This window comes from Mercenaria mercenaria, chromosome 6, assembly GCF_021730395.1.
Source record: "Mercenaria mercenaria strain notata chromosome 6, MADL_Memer_1, whole genome shotgun sequence".
Lineage (NCBI taxonomy): Eukaryota > Metazoa > Mollusca > Bivalvia > Venerida > Veneridae > Mercenaria > Mercenaria mercenaria.
This window is the reverse complement of record NC_069366.1, coordinates 57,760,776-57,782,586: the sequence shown is the minus strand read 5'-3', so window position 1 is coordinate 57,782,586 and position 21,811 is coordinate 57,760,776. Positions and strand designations below refer to the sequence as shown.

The following is a 21,811-nucleotide window of genomic DNA, read 5'->3' as shown; positions in this document are numbered from 1 at the left end:
TTTAGAATTTTTTTGAAGATTTTCCTATGTAAAATCAAGTGACCCCTGGGGCGGGGTCAATTTTGATCCTGGGGGTCATGATTTGAACAAATTTTGTAGAGGTCCACTAGGCAATGCTACATGTGAAATATCTAAGCTCTAGGCCTTCTGGTTTATTTTTAGAAATTTTTTGAAGATTTTCCTATGTAAAATCAACTGACCCCTCGGGTGGGGTCAATTTTGAACCCGTTGGTCATGATTTGAACAAGTTTTGTAGAGGTCCACTAGGCAATGCTACAAGTCAAATATTTAAGCTCTAGGTCTTCTGGTTTATTTTTAGAAAATTTTGAAGATTTTTCTATGTTCAATGAAGTAACCCCATGGGGCGGGGTCAATTTGAACCCAGGGGGTCATGATTTGAAATTTTTTTGTAGAAGTCTACTAGGCAATGCTACATGTGAAATATCTAAGGTCTAGGCCTTCTGGTTTATTTTTAGAAAAATTTTGAAGATTTTCCTATGTAAAATCAAGTGACCCCTGGGGCGGCATCAATTTTGACCCCGGGGGTCGTGATCTGAACAAATTTTGTAGAGGTCCACTAGGCAATGCAACAATGTCATGTAAAATATCTAAGCTCTAGGCCTTCTGGTTTATTTTTAGAAATTTTTTGAAGATTTTCCTATGTAAAATCAAGTGACCCCTCGGGCAGGGTCAATTTTGACCCCAGGGGTCATGATTTGAACAAATTTTGTAGAGGTCCATTAGGCAATGCTACATGTCAAATATTTAAGCTCTAGGCCTTCTGGTTTATTTTTAGAAAATTTTGAAGATTTTTCTATGTACAATCAAGTAACCCCATGGGGCGGGGTCAATTTGACCCTGGGGGGTCATGATTTGTAGAGGTCCACTAGGCAATGCTACATGTGAAATATCTAAGCTCTAGGACTTCTGGTTTATTTTTAGGAAAGTTTGAAGATTTTCCTATGTAAAATCAAGTGACCCCTGGGGCGGGGTCAATTTTGATCAAGAAGGTCATGATTTGAACAAATTTTGTAGAGGTCCACTAGGCAATGCTACATGTGAAATATCTAAGGTCTAGGCCTTCTGGTTTATTTTTAGAAAAATTTTGAAGATTTTCCTATGTAAAATCAAGTGACCCCTGGGATGGGGTCAATTTTGACCCCCGGGTCATTATTTGAAAAACTTTAGAAGAGGTCCACTAGGCAATGCTACATGTCAAATATCTAAGATCTAGGCCTTCTGGTTTTTGAGAAGAAGATTTTTTAAGATTTTCCTATGTAATATCAAGTGACCCCTGGGGCGGGATCAATTTTGACCCCGGGTGTCATGATTTGAACAAATTTGGTAGAGGTCCATTAGGCAATGCTTCACACCAAATACCTAAGCTCTAGGGCTTCTGGTTTTTGAGAAGAAGATTTTTAAAGTTTTTCCTTTCGGTTACCATGACAACCAGAGTTCTGCATGGAATTCAATTCTTTGAACAATTTTGAAAGGGGGCCACCCAAGGATCATTCCTGTGAAGTTTGGTGTAATTCTGCCAAGTGGTTTTCAAGAAGAAGATTTTTTTAGAAAATGTTGACGGACGGACGACGCACGACTGACGATGGACGACTGACGACGGACAACGGACATTGAGCGGTCACAAAAGCTCACCATGAGCCTTTGGCTCAGGTGAGCTAAAAACAGACCAGTGTAAGAAACAAATTTTCATGTCCAAAAAGGGCCATATTTCAGCCAAAATAGTTGACAGAAATAAGTACTCTTGCCTACAGATGGAGATCATGACGATTAGAAAGTTTTAAAGTTTCAAAGCCACATGTCAAATAGTTTTGACAAAACATGGACCTGTACAAAAACTGAACTAATTTCCAAGTCCTAAAAGGGCCATAATTCGGCCAAAATAATCAACAGAGTTATGTACTCTTGCCTACAGATGGAGATCATGATGATAAACAAGTGATAAAAGTTTCAAAGCCATATGTCAAACAGTTTACACAAAATATGAACTGGTACAAAAAACTTAACCAAGATTTGTAAGTTAAAAGGGGCCATAATTCAGACAAAATCCTTGATGAAGTCATGTACTCTTGCCTAAAACTACAAAGGTGATGGTACACAAGTGTTGAAAGTTTCAAAGCTTTATCTGAAAAGGCTTTTTCATAATGTGGATTGGTACGAAAAACTTAACCAAGGTGTGCACCGACGCCATGGTGAGTAGGATAGCTCGATTTATTCTGCGAATAGTCAAGCTAAACTCTCTCTTGAATACAAAAATATTTTGCTGGATTTTAAGGTGCAACCACATAACTTTAGGTCATATTCAATCTTTCCAGCTTTTAATGGACAAATAAGACACAAACTGCACCACATGCATTATTTGAGCAGGCACCTCAGAGTACAAACAAAACCTTCCACAAGCCAGATGGATGGCCAGCATCTATATAGAGAACCACAAACCTTCCAAAAGTCAGCTGGATGGGTTGCACACATGATGACCCAAGCAGGGCTTGAACCAACAAAGCCGAGGTGTCAGCAACCTTTTACCACTCGACCACAGTGGCCCCTCTGAGGAATTTACGACAATGAAAGAACTTACCTGAGACAAGCAACATTTTAGCAAACATAGGTGTAAGTGGAAACTCTGCCATTCTGAGACCTAGAGGAGATGTAAGATTTCCACTGTCATCTAGAGCTGCAAAAAGACAAGCAAAACAGGAATAGTAAGTGTAATGTATGCAACTTTTGTACCACAGCTAATATATCAGAAAACTTATGTGACATATTATACACCCCTACCATTAATGTGATGTCAAGCAATAAGACATTGGACTACTACACCTGTGTTCATGTTATAACTAAATTACTACCAATTCTTTCAGAAGACAACTTAAACCATGGTCCGATGTGGGGTGCTTTATACACTTATAACAATGGATAATCAAAATGCCATAAGATAATCTGTGTTGCAGCTTTGCTGTGATTCAGTTAAAGATAAAGAACTTACCTCCAAGGGCATAGAGAAGTTCAAGGCCTCTAACCATGTTCTGTGCAGGAGGTGCCTGAAATAACAAATTCATATTACAGTCAAACCTGTATTAAGCAGCCAGCTGATGTAGTGGCACAACATGACTGCTTCAGGCAGGTGGCTGTTTAAGGAAATTTAAAATAAGAACAAAATGCCAATTTTGAGAAGTTAGCTGACTGGCTGCTTAAGGCAAGTGGCTGCTTGATACAGGTGGCCTCTAAGGCAACTTTGATTGTTTTTCATTTCTTTTACTATAAGTCTAGTAATTCTTTTATTATGATTCCTAAGGAAAAGTCATGTCATATTTATAAGTAGTGCTCAATGTGGACTTCACTGTTTGTTAAGCACATATGCCCTGATATGGCATGTTGGAGGACTGTGTAATTCTAATTATGGAAAAATATTCAATGGCTTGACTACATGCTTTGATTGTAACATCAGAAATGACACAATGATGGCATTCAATGCTCCATGTGTCCAAAATTTCTCCATTTCAAAGGGGTTTTCAGTCTTGTTTGCCTAAAGTTATAGTCAATTTTTGTATGAGTATATGTATATAATACAAGGGTCATTAAGTCAGAATCTTGATCTGCAATGATACATTTGGCTCCCACGGAATTGCCAGGCTAGATCACTAGGTGCAAGTGCCATGTGGAATCCAGGCCTAACAAGCAAATTCGGTGTGAATTGGTATCCCCCGCTGAAAGGGTCTGTGGTGAGGAATGGCAAAAAAATATATCCGGCAAAAAGTTAAGGATGTTACTAAGAAGCAAATAATTTCAATAGTCAAAATCAATTTAACAGAAAATGAATGCTTTTTTTTGTTTGGGGGGTTGAGGGGGGGGCGGGGGGTGATGCATGATCGGGGTGGTGGGCATGAATGAGCGGGGTGGAGGAGTGAGATGGGGGAACAGTACAACTTTGCATGTTGATAAATTTTCATGGAAGTTTGAAAAAAAAATAATACTAAGGAATGATTTTTTGAGGGGTGGGGGAGAGGGAGGGGGTGTGATCAACGCAAGGTGGTGACCAGGTGTGGGTACACAACTTCACATGTTTATAATAAATGTTCATGGAAAAGAATGAAAGAAGTTTAATGAAATTCTACTTTTTAATTGGTTTGTTATGTACAAATCTGTAGATTTTTTAACAATTAAAGGGCAATAACTGTAAGGAAAACTGACCAATTAAAAAAACAAGGAGCTGCATTCAATAAATGCTTGATGCCCCCAGTGGCATTCTTGTCTATAGATTTTGCACCTAAGTCCAAAACGAGGTCAAGGTCAAGGTCAAACTGAGGTCAGGTGATGCTTGAAGATGAGGAATAGTCACAGTTTACATCTGTATTAGTATCAATTCATTCTTGTAAGGGGTATTGATGCTAGACGAAACGGTCCCATTTGGTAAACCAAGAGATGGCCCATATAAAGCAACCTAAGTCCAAAATGAGGTCAAGGTCAAACTGAGGTCAGGTGATGTCTGAAGATGAGGAATGGTCACAGGTAACATCTGCATTAGTATCAAGTCATTCTAGTAAGGGGTATTGATGCTAGACGAAACGGTCCCATTTGGTTAACCACGTACAGACAAACGGACGGACGTTCTAACGAAACGGTCTTTATGTGACTCCCCCATTGTTCTCTCTATTGTTCTAACAGTCACATAAAAAGAAAAATAGTCACACAAACAGAACGGAATGAATGACATCAAAGAGAAAGTAACGTTATGCAGTCACTTAACCATCATTTCGCACGAACAGACAAACGGATGGACGGACAGGACAATCACTACATGCCTACCGCATCAGTAGATGCTGGGGGCATAAAAATGACAGGCATCACTGAAGTATGTTGGTTCATATTTATTTCAAGTTTCATGAAGTTCTTCCAGCTTGTTACTGAGAAATGGCTGCAGATGTGGATTTTTCATTAAATCAAGGGCAATAACTCTAAGGGTGACCAATCAAAAAAAAAAATTAACGGGCATCATCACAGTATGTTGGTGCATTTTTATTTTAAATTTTATGAAATTCTATCTAAGAGTTACTGAAAAATGGCTGCAGACGGATGTTTTGGTGCATTTTTCATTAAATCAAGGGCAATAACTCTGAGATTGACCATTCAAAAAAAAAAACTTGACAGGCATCATTGCAGTATGTTGGTTCATGTTTATTTCAAGTTTCATGAAATTCTACCTGCTACTTACTGAGAAATGGCTGCGGACAGACGGACGCATGGACTGACGGATGGACAACGCCATTTTAATACCCCACTCCCGATTTCATCGGCGGTGGATAACAAAATCCACTAGCCAAATACAGCACTGCAGCTCAAGGTACTGTTGAAGTTGAACCCTATTGTATCCTATACACTGATGGTTTACATATAACTGACAACATCTATCCAGTGAGCAATATACAAGTAATGAACATCAAATGCTTCACTTGCATAGCAAACACAGAACTCTCAGTTTTAACTATCATGGACTACATGCTGATGATGAAAAATAGAGGGGAGTGTATTTTAAGAAATATGAAATAAAACAAATTTTACATAACTTACAGATAAGAAATGAAACCTGAGCACATTGGCAATACCAAGAGCTTTGAGTTGTAGTATGACTGGAGCAAGGTCCGAACGTTGCATCTCCGGGACGGTTGCCTCAGACAGCTTATCATAATCTGCTTCTGAAACAATATATCAAATACTATTACAGGATACAAAACTGAAATAAAAAGAATAGGTTTAAAATTCATTTCCATATTTATTCATTGTTGGTAGCCCTATATCAAACCTACGAAATTCATTTAGAACATGTAATGAATGTGTACTAAAAACTTACTTTTATCCAGAAAAACTTCCTTTCTTTTCACAAACTACTGTTATATACACTTTTGAGAATAATGACAGACAAGAGCTGTCCGTAAGACAGCCAAAGCTCAACTATTTGAATTGTTGTCCCAGAAGCAGGAATATTACCCTAAATGTTAAAATATCTATAAAGTTTCAATCCAGTATCTGCAATAGTTGTGGAGACAGTAACTTGCAAGCAAAACTTTAAGCAAGATTTCCAAGTCCAAAAGGGCGCATAATTTGGCCAAAATGAATGTCAGAGTTATGGAACTTGATGCTATCACCTAGTTTTATAACCCCAAAGACATGGGTGAAGTTTCAATTCAATATCTGCATTAGTTGTGGAGACAGTAACTTGCATGTAAAACTTTAACCAGGATTTGATTTTTTAAGTCCAAAAGTGGGGCTTTATTTGCCCAAAATACAAGTCAGAGTTATGGGACTTGACCCAGTGAGGTTGGAAATTGACCTAGAAGAAGAAAAAATAAGACTCAAAGCTATATGCCTTTAAGTAATAGCTATATGTACTTGCAAGCATAACTTTAGCCAGGATTTTTTAAGTCCGAAAGGAGGCATAATTTGGCCAAAATGCATGTCAGAGTCATAGGACTTGATGCTATCACCCAGTTTTATAACCCCAAAGACATCTGTGAAGTTTCAATTCAATATCTGCATTAGTTTTGGAGATAGTAACTTGCATACAAAACTTTAACCAGGATTTTGCAAGTCCAAAAGGGGGCATAATTTGGCCAAAATACATGTCAGAATTATGGGACTTGACCAAGTGAGGTTGGTACTTGACCTAGAAAAAGAAAAAATAAGTTTCAAAGCTATATTCCTTAAAGTAATAGCTATATGTACTTGCATGTAAAACTTTAACCAGGATTTTCTAAGTCCAAAAGGGGGCATAATTTGGCCAAAATGCATGTCAGAGATATGGGACTTGATGCTGTCACCTAGTTTTATAACCTTGAACACACATGTGAAGTTTCAATTAAACATCTGCATTATTTTTTGAGATAGTAACTTGCATGTTTAACTTTAACCAGAATTTTGTTTCTAAGTCCAAAAGTGGGCATAATTTGGCCAAAATATATGTCAGCATTATGGGACTTGACCTAGGGAGGTTGGTAATTGACCTAGAAGAAGAAAAAATAAGTTTCAAAGCTATATGCCTTTAAATGATAGCCATATTTACTTGCATGCAAAACTTTAACCAAAGTGTGATGCCGATGCCGCCGCCGCCGACACCAGGGTAAGCAGAATAGCTAAAAATGCTGCTTGAGTAACTAAGAGAAGAGTCTTCTATTATTCTCAGCAGTGTATACTGTTATCTATACACAAGAAATGTAACTCTGCAGAATTCAAGAACAGTCTGATTGTTTATCAATTTAAATGTTAAAATGTTCAAAATTTATTTTCCCTATCTTGGCAAAAGCTGCTGTAAGAAATGTAATGTCTGAAATCATAAGCTACAAACAGGTACTATTTCAGGATTTGCTCATCGGACTGGCAGAGTTGGGAGCCCTGGATAACTTGAGCATTTTCTATCATCCCCTTACAACATAGGGCAATCTGTGCTTCATTGTAGAAAATTATGATGACTATGTTATCTGTACAGAGTCTGTAAGTTTCTCTGTCTGGCTTGTCTACTCGGTACTGTATATTACCTGTATACAGTCTATATGCTTTCCCTGCTCTGACACGTCCTGCTCTACCAGCTCTCTGATCAGCTGAAGCCTGTGACACTGGTACTATGACTAAAGATTCTGAAGATAAAAAAAATCATTATATAATCATTTTGGGATGTAACATATGTAAATGATACACTACTCGGGTGTGATCTGGTCATGTACAGGTTATGCTGAACCAGAATGCAAAGTCCTGTATGTGAGGAACCAGTGAAAACTTACTGATACCTGAAGCTATTATATATCTGTGCTAAACTGGGTATTACTACTAAGTGAAGCCATCAGTTTGGTTCAAAATTATTTACTGCTGTAAAGGGAGGCTGTCACAGGCCTTGACACTAACTTTTTTCAGTGGTGTCCCAGAGGGCCCCCTACTTGTAAAATTTGGTGTCCCCCACCAATATATGGGATCCGTCCAGTTTGAAAGGATGAAAATGTACTCAACCAAAAATCGTATTTATTTCTTTTCTTGTTCTGAATTAAATTCAGCAACAGTCTTTATAGGTTGTTGCTGTTGATGCAAGAAAAGATAAAATACAATTTAAGATTTAACAGTTTTTGTGAGATGAAAGCAACATCGGTTTCATGTTTTGGTCAAGTATTCTGTTAGAAATAAGAAATCTTCGAATGTAATTCAGTCTTTAATGTGGCTATAACATTGTCATTATTGAAAATAGGTATCCAGGAGGAACACCAGCTTTGAATAATAGGTGTCCCTCGCTAGAATTTGAGGTCCTCGGAATCCCGGTACACTGTTAGCGTCGAGGCCTGCTGTCATGGTGGTAAAAACTGGTCATTCTTGTTTAGTAACGTCATCATCTTGGAGTAAAATTGGTAATGTTGTTATGTGTGGACATCATGTTGTTGCAAAACTGGTATCATACTCTAAATGTAGAATTCTTATAAACAACAATGCTATCTAGCTTACTTGTTGAAGGTTGGAACTTTCATAAAGAGTACTAATATATAAATAGTCCTTACCAATTCCTGTTTTGGGATGATATGTCCTTATCTTCACAAAGCCACAGTCAACGACTGAAAAAATAGAGTTCATATATAGAACAGAATACTTTAGCTAAATTCAGAATATTTTAAGTGTACAACTAACATAGTAGCAAGCTTTTCTATATACTTTATAAAATGCACACTATGTACAAGTTTTAATACAAAAATACTTCCTGGAAATCATCAAATTGCAAAACTTTTAACATACATCTAGAGACATGTCTCTTTAAGCAAGTAGGTACATATAGTCAAAGAGAGTGTTAAGGTATTAGACCCCTAATAGTAATGTTTAAACAAGAGGGTCATTGACCCTAAAGCGCTCACCTGTGTACAAGACTTCAAGTGTGTTTGTATAAGTATAGAGTTAGGTTTCTTTTATGTTAGCCTGTATCATATACATGTCACACACACTTTTGAACCTAGGGCAATAATTTGAACAATTATGGTAGACATTACAAATCTGATATCACACGCCAAATATCAAGGCTCTAGCTATTATTGATTCGGAGAAGAAAAGTGATGACGCCCCTTGGCAGCCATGTTTTTTGATGAATCAGAATAATTTAAACAATCTTGGTAGAGAGTCACACAAGAACCATTTGTGTAGAATTATTTTAAAATTTGGCTTGCAGTTTCAAACAAGAAGATTTTTAAAGTTTCCACTATATACATATAGGGAAAAGTGACCACGACCTCTGGCAGCCATGTTTTTTGACAAATCAGAATAATTTAAACAATCTTGGTAGAGGGTCACACAAGAACCATTTGTGTAAAATCATTCTAAAATTGGGCTAGCAGTTTCACACAAGAATATTTTTAAAGTTTCCACTATATACATATAGGGAAAAGTGACCATGCCCTCTGGCGGCCCTGTTTTTTGACAAATCAAAATAATCTGAAAAATCTTTGTAGAGGGTCACACAAGGACCATTTGTGTAAAATCATTTTAAAATTGGGCCAGCAGATTCAAACAAGAAGATCTTTAAAGTTTCCACTATATACATATAGGGAAAAGTGACCATGCCCTCTGGCGGCCACGTTTTTTGATGAATCAAAATAATTTGAACAATCTTGGTAGAGGGCTACACAAGGACAATTTGTTTAAAATTATTTTAAAATCGGGCAAGCAGTTTCACACAAGAAGATTTTTAAAGTTTCCACTATAAGAACAATCTTGGTAGAGGGTGACATAAGGACCATTTGTGTGAAATTATATTTCAAAATCGGACCACTGATTTAGGAGGAGATGTCGTTTGAAGTTTTTTCTATTTTTAGCTCTGGCAGCCCCTATGTGCAACCAAGCGGAACCATTTGAATAATTTTGGTAGAGGACAACCCAAGGAACATATGGCCAAGTTTCATCGAAATCCATTCATTGGTTTTGGAGGAGATGTCGTTTAAACACAAATGTTGACGACCGACGGACGACTTGACGCAAGCACGACAGACACAGCGTGATCACAATTGCTCACCATGAGCATTGCTCAGGTGAACTAAAAATGGCATTTACTTGGTATATTCTTGAAGTTGACCGTGTTTAGCACTGTGTTGCAATTTTGAAAACATTAATTACAAATGATTTAAATAAGAGCTTACTGTACACAATGCCATTTATTGTGATAGAAGTTTCCGCTATGTTCGTAGCAACCACGATTTTTCTGCAATTCTTTGGTGTCCTTTCAAATGCTTTCATCTAAAAAACGATAAATTATCAATCTTATGTCATAGACTCCTATCATACACAGGTTACATACTTGTTAAATAAATTATTTGTGGTGCGAGTTTTTTATGTCATACATTTCTAAAATTTATTTATTGATGATTATAACTACTGGTTTCCATCCTGGGCAATACCGCCAGCAGCATGATGGTATTCTTAAGCTGAGAAGCAGGAGAGCAAACCTCTGGACCCTGGCTTCACTGTCAGTAGTTTACCACTAAATTAACTAACATACATGTTAGCTTCCCTTTGATTCATTAATATTCCAAGTCTGAAATTTATTCCTATATATAGCATGCCAAATGCTGTAAAATCATCAATATTCATGGTGGATTAATTTTTGCAGATTTCATAGTCGAGTCAATCCACAAAATTAAAACCCAGTAAACCATACAATTCCCAATCATGTTATTTTCAAATCCACTTATCTAAGTCTACATGAAATAGTTGTTTGGATCACAGAATTTCGTGCCAAAGAAATTAAATAATTTCCCAGTACTGAATTTGCTGGAAGAGTTTTATATTTATGCTCTAAAATTGCCTATCTCCCTTTGAAAATTTACTACAACTTCTATTAAGCATTTTCCTTGACATAGTTCCTACAAAAAGTGTTCCTGCAAAAAACAGTTCCTGCAAGTCAGTCAAATTCATAATTTTTCCTTGACAATTTTCTGTTTTCATATTCCCTGATATTTCATTTCAGAGGGATTATTTTTCAAAATTCCCCTTAACTTTCAAGGTCAAGGTCACTTTGTCAAGAGTAACAATTTACTTGTTCTGCAGCAGGCAAGCTTCCATGCATGGGGACTATTTTCATTCTCACTGCATCTTTCTGTTTCAATACTTGTTTAGCTTCTTCTCTGAAATATATAAACATATTCAATAATAACCTTTAACCCCATGTCATTTAGACTTTCGACAAGTCTTAAAGTGCAATAATTAGATTTTAACATCTTAGGTAGATTAACAGTTGATGAGACTGTAATCTAACAAGAGCTGTCTCATGATACCGCACATCTGTCTTTTTGAAGGGACTCGTCGGATGTAAAATAGGATGTTATCTCTTTTAATAATTATTGTTAAATTTGTCCTCTGATATCATGCAATGAGTTAAAAGTGGACCAATGGGGCATATTTTCACTATGGTTTCATCCACCTCAATAACTTGTATAAAGTTTCAGTTCAATATCTGCACTGACTTTGGAGAGAGCAATTTGTATGTAAAACTTCAGCCTAGTCCAAGAAGGGGATTAATTTTATTAAAATTCAAGTAAAAGTTATGGGGCTTGATATCATAACCTTGTTGCATTACCTGAAAGATGAGTGTGAAATTTTAACATATATTACTACAATGGACGGTATTGTACTTTAAAATTTTACCAAAATTTCATGTTAAAAAGGGGCATTACTCTGGAAATACTGCAGGTAGAGTTAAACATCTTGTCACGCTAATGAACACTGCCACTATGAGCAAGTACAGCAAGTTTCAAATAAACAGCTAAGTAATGAAAAAGATACTGTTCTTCATAAAAAAAACCTTAACCTATGTGGATGCTGGTGCTGAAGCTAACATCAACACTGACGCAGGGGTGGGTGCAACAGCCCTCCTTATTCTTCAAATAGTTGAGCTAAAAATGGCGAAGCTTTCTGTAGTTTCCAAGGTGCTTACCACAAAAATAACAGAAGGAAGCTACCGGATATTTTAGACATTCTAAGGATATCTCTTACCTGTAAATATTTTTACAGATTTACACTTGAATAAATGTTATCCATTCAAGAATATGTTAAGAATTGAATCTCAAGACAAATGTTTAATATTAAGTCAGAAATACAAGCACAATACTTACATCAGCATTTTTGTGACTGTGTTTACTTCTTCCTGTAAAATACATAAATAGATTACTTCTTAACAGCATATTAGGGATTATATAATTTTCACAGCTGTTTTATTTCCAATAAAATTTGTACACATATTAACCAAGTCTAAAAGTATACTTTACTGTCTGATCAACAAAGAGCAGATATGATTGACAGAAAGACCAACAAAGGAGTTCAATAAAGCCCCCATATACTTTGTAAAGACAGAAACACCATCTAAGAGAGTAACTCGGCAAGAAACATATACACTGTGAAATCATTAATATTTGCTAGGGAACTGATTTTCATTGATACCATAGATATGTCTATCCATGAAATTAAATGGCAGTGAACAAACGAAGTTCCCATTCATTTTATGTTCAAAAACTGAAATTCACAAGCTCAGGACATTGTCATTCCAGCTAAAACCGCAAGATTTAATGCCCACAATATTAATTGTTATCACAGTAGTTGCTAGTGTTTTCTGTAACTATTCTCAGCAGTGAAAAAGCCCATAACGATTAAGTCATCTTGCATTTCTGTAACATTTTTCTAGCATTTTCCTTTGCCAGTTTTGACAATGACAAACACATATACAGTTGAACCTTAAAGTGGCCACCCTTGAAGTGAAGCAGATCCTTCTCTTAAGCAGTCACAGAGCTAACGTTCCCAAATGACTTATAATTTAAAGTTGTACGTGTTTTAAGCAACCAACTACCATAACCAGCCAGACTATGTCACTCCACTGGCTAGTTACTTAATACAGGTTTAACTGTGTGTACAAGTACAATGCCAACTGCCTCTGTTACTTCTTAACTCATTTAAACAAATCTTACCATGCCAGTGAGAAAAGCTAGGACGTCTCCCTGTTTCTCATTGCGATGCAGCTTCACTATGGTATCTACAGTTGCTTTAATATAATCTGGTACAGGACTGAAATAGATTCATCATTAAAACTCATTACTGTAAACATGTGTTATACAACTATCACTTAAAGGAATCAGTAAAAACATTTACTGACCCTGACAGGATGTATATACTTATTATATGATATAAAGAATATCAACAGGAAAAGTTAAATTTTGATTTGAAATACAGTACATGCTTACACTATGGTATAATGAATTTCAACTGGAAAAGCTCCATCTGATAGGACATACATTTAACACTTACTCTGTGGTGTATTGAATGTCAACAGTAAAAGCTCTATCTGACAGGAAATACATTTTATTCTAATTCTATGGTAAAATGAATGTCAGAAGAAAAAAGCTAAATCTAATGGTATAATGAATGTCAATAGGAAGAACTCAAGCTAACAGCAGCAAATATACTTTATACTTACTCAGTGGTATACTGAATGTCAACTTACTCTATGGTATACTGAATGTCAACACTTATAGCTCATTCTAACAGCAAATACACTTACTCTATTGTATAATGAATGTCAACATATATAGCTCAATCTAACAGCAAATACACTTTATACTTACTCTATGGTATAATGAATGTTAACATATATAGCTCAATCTAACAGCAAATACTTTATACTTACTCTATGGTATACTGAATGTCAACAGATATAACTCAATCTAACAGCAAATACACTTTACACTTTATACTTACCCTATGGTATAATGAATGTCAACAGTCTATATCTCATTCTAACAGCAAATACACTTTATACTTACTCTTAGGTATACTGAATGTCAACAGTTATAGCTCAATCTAACAGTAAATACACTTTATACTTACTCTATGGTATACTGAATGTCAACATGTATAACTCAATCTAACAGCAAATACACTTTATACTTACTCTATGGTATACTGAATGTCAACAGATATAACTACCGGTAATCTAACAGCAAATACACTTACACTTTATACTTACCCTATGGTATAATGAATGTCAACAGATATAGCTCATTCTAACAGCAAATACACTTTATACTTACTCCATGGTATACTGAATGTCAACAGATACAGCTCAATCTAACAGCAAATACACTTACACTTTATACTTACCCTATGGTATACTGAATGTCAACATATATAGCTCAATCTAACAGCAAATACATTACACTTTATACTTACTCCGTGGTATACTGAATGTCAATAGATATAGCTCAATCTAAGAGCAAATACACTTTACTTACTCCGTGGTATACTGAATGTCAACAGATATAGCTCAACCTGAATGTCAACAGTTATAGCTCAATCTAAGAGCAAATACACTTTTATACTTACTCCGTGGTATACTGAATGTCAACATATATATAGCTCAATCTAACATTTACTCTATGGTTTTATGAATGTGAACAGATATTGCTCAATCTAACAGCAAATACACTTTATACGTACTCTGTGGTATACTGAATGTCAACAGTTATAGCTCATTCTAACAGCAAATACACTTTATACTTACCTTATTCTATAATGAATGTCAACAGATATAGCTCAATCTAACAGCAAATACACTTATACTTACTCTATTGTATAATGAATGTCAACAGATACAGCTCAATCTAACAGCAAATACACTTTATACATACTCCGTGGTATACTGAATGTAAACAGTTATAGCTCTTTTTAACCGCAAATACACTTTATACTTACACTATTGTATAATGAATGTCAACAGGTACAGCTCAGTCTAACAGCAAATACACTTTATACTTACTCTATGGTATACTGAATGTCAACATATATAGCTCAATCTAACATTTACTCTATGGTATGATGAATGTGAACAGATATATATATAGCTCAATCTAACATTTACTCTATGGTTTTATGAATGTTAACAGGTATATATAGCTCAATCTAACATTTACGCTATGGTTTTATGAATGTCAACATATATAGCTCAATCTAACAGCAAATGCACTTTATACTTACTCTATTGTATAATGAATGTCAACATATATAGCTCAATCTAACAGCAAATACACTTTATACATACTCCGTGGTATACTGAATTTCAGCAGTAGCTCAATCTAACATTTACTCTATGGTTTTATGAATGTGAACAGATATTGCTCAATCTAACAGCTACTTACTCTATGGTATAATGAATGTCAAGGATATAGCTCAATCTAACAGCAAATACACTTTATACTTACTCTATTGTATAATGAATGTCAACAGATAAAGTTCTACCTGACAGGATATAGACTTAACACTTACTTTGTGGTATAATACATGTCAACAGATATAGCTCAATTTAACAGGAAATATACTTTAAGTTTGTACTTACTTTATGATATAATGAATGTCAACAGATAAAGTTCTACCTGACAGGATAGAGACTTTACACTTACTCTATGGTATAATGAATGTCAACAGGAAAAGCTCTCCCCTCTATGCTCAGTATAGCTGCTTTATCAAGACTGAAAGTACAGGCAAGAAATTTTATCAGTTTCTGATTTTAGACTAACTGGAAATCCACACTAAAATACTTGGATTTATCAAAACTGTAGCTACTGAAAATCAATGGTATACCGTATATTTACTCAACATCCACAAAACTTAACACAGAAACTCTACTTTATTTCATTAAAAATACAAACCTGTCTTAAGCAGTCAGTAAAAGGGAAGGAACAAATGTGGCTCCTTAAGACAGGTTGTTGCTTAATTAAGGTGATTGCTTACAACGGTTTGATTGTACACAAAACCCAAAGGTAGAGCATTCAAATAGACCCAGTTGTTTACATATTGTGATGCCATTAATTATTCATGATGAATTTCAGAGTTGAATCAATCTCAAAAATCAAATGCAAAAGAAAAACTGAATTTTTCAATATATCTTATCTTTAAGACTTTAAATCCACAAATTCATGTCACCAATAAAAAAGCTAATTTAACTTTAACCAAGAAATTTTATGCCCCAAAATTTGATCATTTCAAAATATGTCACATCCTCACATGACATCTCCATTTTACTGTAGAGCATACAGTGAAATCATTAATATTCATGGGGGACTAATTTTCGTGGATTGCAAGGTTACATCTATCCATGGAAGTACAGTTGAAACTCAATATCTCAAACTTCTCATCTCAAAATTTCGGCTACCTTGAACATAATTTTAAGTCCCGTCTGGAAAATATGTGCACAAAATATCATTTTAGGTCCAATTCCGGTTAAAACGCTCAATCCCTTGGAACTAGAGATACTGAGTTTCATGCCAATGTATTTTATACTCAAATAAAAACTATAACCCTTAAATTATTTCTGAAATTCAAGACTGCATTTATACTACATAATGTCATATAGAATCTTAATCGATGTAGACTAAAAATCTTCAAACTTAATATGAAATTGTCAGTTGACCTTTAGTTATGTGTACTGTTGAGTTTCAAGTGGCACCATAATAAATTATGTCATGTGACATATTTCTACCTTTTCTGGCAGATGAAGATCCCAGGGCTTTGCAAGGCATTATTTCAGACATAGATGGGCAAAACAAAATTACACCCAAATGTTTGTCATGCAAGTTAGTTGTTTGGGTTATATTAACAGGGAGAAAAACCAGTTTTAAAAGGAAAAGTGTAAATTCACTGACTTTTTGAGGGCGGGAACATGTTTTTTTCAAATTCATGGACTTTTCTCCCTTACTTGGCAGCATGTGAACCCTAATATGGGTAGAATCACTGACCTGCCATAAGCAAGCTAACTGACTTCCCCAAATGTTAAAATTCTACATCTCATGTGGGGATAAGAACCCAAAGCAGTGACAGACAAATGATCTAGCCAGAAAACTTAACCACTTGTCCTGGAAGGCCCCCGTCAGGATGCTCAGTTCATTTAAACAGGTAAAATATGGAATTAACAAGGAATAGAAGCATAGATAAAAAATATACAACCTTTCATCTTCTGTTTCATTTCTGTTGAAGAAATCTTTAATCTCCTGCAAAAACAGAACAAAATCATCTTACAGTGAAATATTTAAGAGAAATAGTTTTGATCGAGTATCCCCGCTCCTTGCCCCAATTTTCCTATCATTTTTTTATACTGCAGACTGCGTAATATTCACAATAAAAAGTTATTTCCCCTAATACTTGCTACATAACTACAAAACTCTCATGAGTAATAAGAAGTTTTCTCTTTCAAAGTAGAAACAATCATGAAGCACAAATTTTTAACAACACAAATAAGTCCGTTGATTATCAAATCGCCAAAGAAAAGTGGTGCGAAAATTATTGAATCTACAGGAATCAAAATATATATGAGCTGCACCATGAGAAAACCAGCACAGTGCATTTGCGACCAGCATGGATCCAGACCAGCCTGCGCATCCGCGCAGTCTGGTCAGGATCCATGCTGTTCGCTTTCAAAGCCTATTGCAATTAGAGAAACCGTTAGTGAACAGCATGGATCCTGACCAGACTGCGCGGATGCGCATGCTGGTCTGGATCCATGCTGGTCGCAAATGCACTATGTTGGTTTTCTCATGGCGCGGCTCATATATCAAGATATCGTTCCACTACAGTTTCTGTTTGTGATTAGTCTGTCTTAAGATATGTGGTTCTTGCTATGTTTTGTTGTGCTCAATGCTTCCATGGATTCTACTCATAGATTTTTTTCCGACAAAACTTAGGTCATGTAAGAGCAGTTAACCAGACAGTGTTGACAGATTTCTTACTATAAGTAACTGTTACCTGCAGCTAATTGACAACTTCCAAACCAGAAACATGAAACAAGATGAAATGGCTTCTAATTGTCTAACTGAAAAGAGCTGCGTGCAAGAAAATGTCACAGTGATGATAACAGTTGTCAACTCTGACTGTATTTTACGTTATTAAGATATTAAAATTTTATTAAGACAATTTCAACACAATTTGAATGCAAAACTTTCTGAATTCTTTAGGTAAAAATAAGGTCATGACTTGAAATAATTTCAAAAGTTATCTAACATGATTTTGCAAAAAGGCTGATCACCAGGAAGTTTTGTGTGATGTTTAAATCCAATACAAGCAGTTGTTATTGAGATACAGGTTGAAACTAATTTGCACGCAATCTTTAACCAAACTTTGAATAAATTCAGCCAAGGGTTATCTAACTTGTCGATTTCAGTAGTTTTGAAGACTGGAAAAACCTTGTGTGAAGTTTCAGTTCAGTACAAGCAAGCAGTGGTTACTGAGACGGAGTTTTACAATTATTACATGTATTACATACCTCTGCATCCAATGTGGCTGATGCAACAATCACACGCAAATCTTCCCTTTTCTGCTGAATCTGTATAAAAAAGTAAATGAAAAACATTCATCCGTATGAAAGTAGAAAAGCTTTTAAAACACAAATATAATATTGAATGGTTTTCAAGTCACAACGCCGGAAAGAAAAATACATTTGTGAAGTGTTACTTGACCCCCAAAAAATAAGGTAGGTAGGTAGGCAAAATTTTCTTTTTTAATTTTTTTCTAATTTCCATTAGACAGTCTGGAAAATATTTAGTTTTCAAGACAATCTGTGGGTAACTTACCTTTCTCACAAGGCCCAGAATGATGTCTGTATATAGTGTCCTCTCATGAACCTCATCCAACATCAGAACACTAAAAGACAATAAGTAATGTATCTGCAAATGATTCTGATGAGAATATATTTCCTGTTCATATACAATCTAATCTCTGCTTTAACAGATCTCCAGAGAATATATTTCCTGTTCATATACAATCTAACCTCTGCTTTAACATATCTCCAGAGAATATATTTCCAGTTCCTATACAATCTAACCTCTGCTTAAACAGATCTCCAGATAATATATTTCCTGTTCCTATACAATCTAACCTCTGCTTTAACAGATCTCCAGAGAATAATATATTTCCCGTTCCTATACAATCTAACCTCTGCTTTAACAGATCTCCAGAGAATAATATATTTCCTGTTCATATACAATCTAACTTCTCTTTTAACAGTTCTCAAGAGAATATAATCTAACCTCTGCTTTAACAGATCTCCAGAGAATATACTTCCCGTTCATATGCAATCTAACCTCTGCTTTAACAGATCTCCAAAGAATATACTTCCCATTCCTATACAATCTAACCTCTGCATTAACAGATCTCCAGAGAATATACTTCCTGTTCCTATACAATCTAACCTCTGCTTTAACAGATCTCCAGAGAATATATTTCCTGTTCATATACAATCTAACCTCTGCTTTAACAGATCTCCAGAGAATATACTTCCCATTCATATACAATCTAACCTCTGCTTTAACAGATCTCCAGAGAATATACTTCCCATTCATATACAATCTAACCTCTGCTTTAACAGATCTCCAGAGAATATATTTCCCGTTCCTATACAATCTAACCTCTGCATTAACAGAGCTCCAGAGAATTTATTCCTGTTCCTATACAATCTAACCTCTGCTTTAACAGATCTCCAGAGAATGTAATTCCTGTTTATATACAATCTAACATCTGCTTTAACAGATCTCCAGAGAATATACCCCTCCCAACAAATACAAGGAAATTCATTGATGCAAGCATCAAAGACGCCGCCATGTGTTGTGTCTGAAGTACATTTATTGCAATATGAGAATTCACCTAATCATTACTTTATTAGTCTGACTGGCTACAAATTATCAACATTAGGCCATACCAAATTGATATGTCGTTCGTCGGAACTACCGCATCAATAATTTCATTCCCGAGAAAAAAAATAAAAATCACCCGCCCGCACGTACATAAAAATCTCCGAAAAAAATTTTTTTTTTCCCGATTACGCGGTCCGGAATAATAACGGCAAAGCAGCAGGTTTTATCGCTGTTTTAATGCGTCAAAGTGATATTGATCGGATTTCATGCATCCGTAATACATGTTACTGATGACCAAAACTCAAAAAGTCAGGAATTATGGTGTTGTTCATCATTTGTTTTAAATCTGGAGTGTCTGCGCTAGTGCCACACATGACCTTCGATGTGTCGGTAGGTAATGAAGTAGGCACGTTCTACTTTTGTTCAATACAGTGAAAGGAACGAAGCACGACTTGTAAGACGTGCACGGGGATGCAGTTAAAAATATTTGGAAATATTGTTCAGATATAATTTTCAAACCATTTGTTATCAGTTGTTTAGTTCAGTATGTTATATCTAGAGCCCAAAGCTGAGGCCGACTACTATCTTAAAAAAATGTTTGTTCACAGATCCTGACCGACCTATCACATTGTCTAGGCCAAATCTTTTTGAACGTAACTTCTTTAGTACAGCAGTCAGATATTCTATTGAAACGCATTTAGTCAATTTAGAAATTGCTTAGCTTTTCAAATAAGTAGTGTAGATATAAAATCTGTCCTTTTGTAACCCCAATTTTGCCTGTTTGTCTATTACTTGGCTGTGAATTGATAGAACGAAAAAAAAACTGGAAAAAACAGACCTCCCCAACTCTAAATTTCTAGTTCAGTCAAAGCAAAACAAACAACACTTTAAGGGTGGCCATATAACACTTTAAGGGTGGCCATATTTGGATCATTCTTTGTCAGTCTTGTTATCATTTTTGCCTGAAATGAATCTCCACCACAAAAAACATAAGCTAGCCTGATCTGTTAAGAAATTATTCCAAAGGGATTCGAGCAATGTCGAAGCATCTGTATGCCCAACTCTGTTTGGTCTCACTGGTCAAGAGGTTTGTTACTTCCCTTCACCTCTATGGGTTGGAGTTCCACTAGGGGCACAAAGTTGTTCATGTGCCGAAGCCATCTAACTGTGCTTCAGAAGAAATGTTATTCCACACATGTGCCTGTTTTGTCTTAAATATTCCTCATGCTGTGCCGTTAAATAGGCAGGCCTTCAGATTAAAGTAGAAAAAATCAAAATTAAAAATAAGACACTCATCCCTTAGAAATTATAACTAAAAACAAAACAAAGTGATTCAGTGAGGTTTGGCAAGAATTTATTTGCAAAATCATTCAAGTAGTCTTTAAAACATAATAGAAAAGCTATATACTGTGTTACCCACACTGTAAATGTTTGATTTCTGTGTTATTTCTAAAGAAATGTTAACTTCATGTATAATCATAACCGCCTCCTCAAGGGTCCAAGCTGGGAAAAAAATAAAAAAAGCCCGCTCACTGCATGTAAAATCTACCCGCCTCTGAAAAAATCAAAATTGAGAAAAAAAAAATAAAATAAAAATTTCGCTCGCCCGCTCTAATTTTTTTTGAAAATTTTCCGAAGAACTATTAATCAATTTGGTATGGCCTTAGCACATAATACAATATATGTTAATAAACTGTTTAAAACATGAAGAATAAACATGATAGAAAAGTATTACCATGCAATATAAATCCTATACTAGCACTGACATTGACATTGCGAGTAGGTGGTCCCTTTACATACAAAACCATAAGTAATTATTTCACTTACTAAGGTCAGCACCTGTGAAAAGTTCTTATATGCAGGAGCCTGTGTATGAAGTTTCACAGAAATGCAGTTTGTTGGGAAATGAGGAAATGTTGAAAGATAATTACTTCAAAGTTGTGGTTCACAGAAATCATTATTTTTATTATCATGTAATGTAATGAGTCTTTTCTATTCACCACTTAGTCACCTACATTATAGATTTCAGAATGCAGATTATACACAGCATTTTACTGTTTATGTTGCCAAAACAACCAAACATTTTGTCCAAGAAAAGAATGATATAACATGAATAATCT

General features: G+C 35.5%; 1 protein-coding gene across 1 annotated transcript in view; it reads right to left on the bottom strand.

The window, feature by feature from the left end:
* Positions 1–21,811, bottom strand: part of LOC123548801 (probable ATP-dependent RNA helicase DHX35) — a 279,137-nt gene that overhangs the window by 236,585 nt on the left and 20,741 nt on the right. Inside the window, exons 7-19 of the mRNA XM_045336345.2 lie at positions 18,633–18,702; positions 18,326–18,385; positions 17,014–17,057; positions 15,471–15,539; positions 12,987–13,083; positions 12,141–12,172; positions 11,066–11,153; positions 10,170–10,266; positions 8,550–8,603; positions 7,548–7,646; positions 5,587–5,711; positions 3,005–3,059; positions 2,597–2,692 (exon numbers count right to left, since the gene is read on the bottom strand). Coding sequence (XP_045192280.2) covers positions 2,597–2,692; positions 3,005–3,059; positions 5,587–5,711; positions 7,548–7,646; positions 8,550–8,603; positions 10,170–10,266; positions 11,066–11,153; positions 12,141–12,172; positions 12,987–13,083; positions 15,471–15,539; positions 17,014–17,057; positions 18,326–18,385; positions 18,633–18,702 — 986 coding nt within the window. The remainder of the gene's footprint in view (positions 1–2,596; positions 2,693–3,004; positions 3,060–5,586; positions 5,712–7,547; positions 7,647–8,549; positions 8,604–10,169; positions 10,267–11,065; positions 11,154–12,140; positions 12,173–12,986; positions 13,084–15,470; positions 15,540–17,013; positions 17,058–18,325; positions 18,386–18,632; positions 18,703–21,811) is intronic.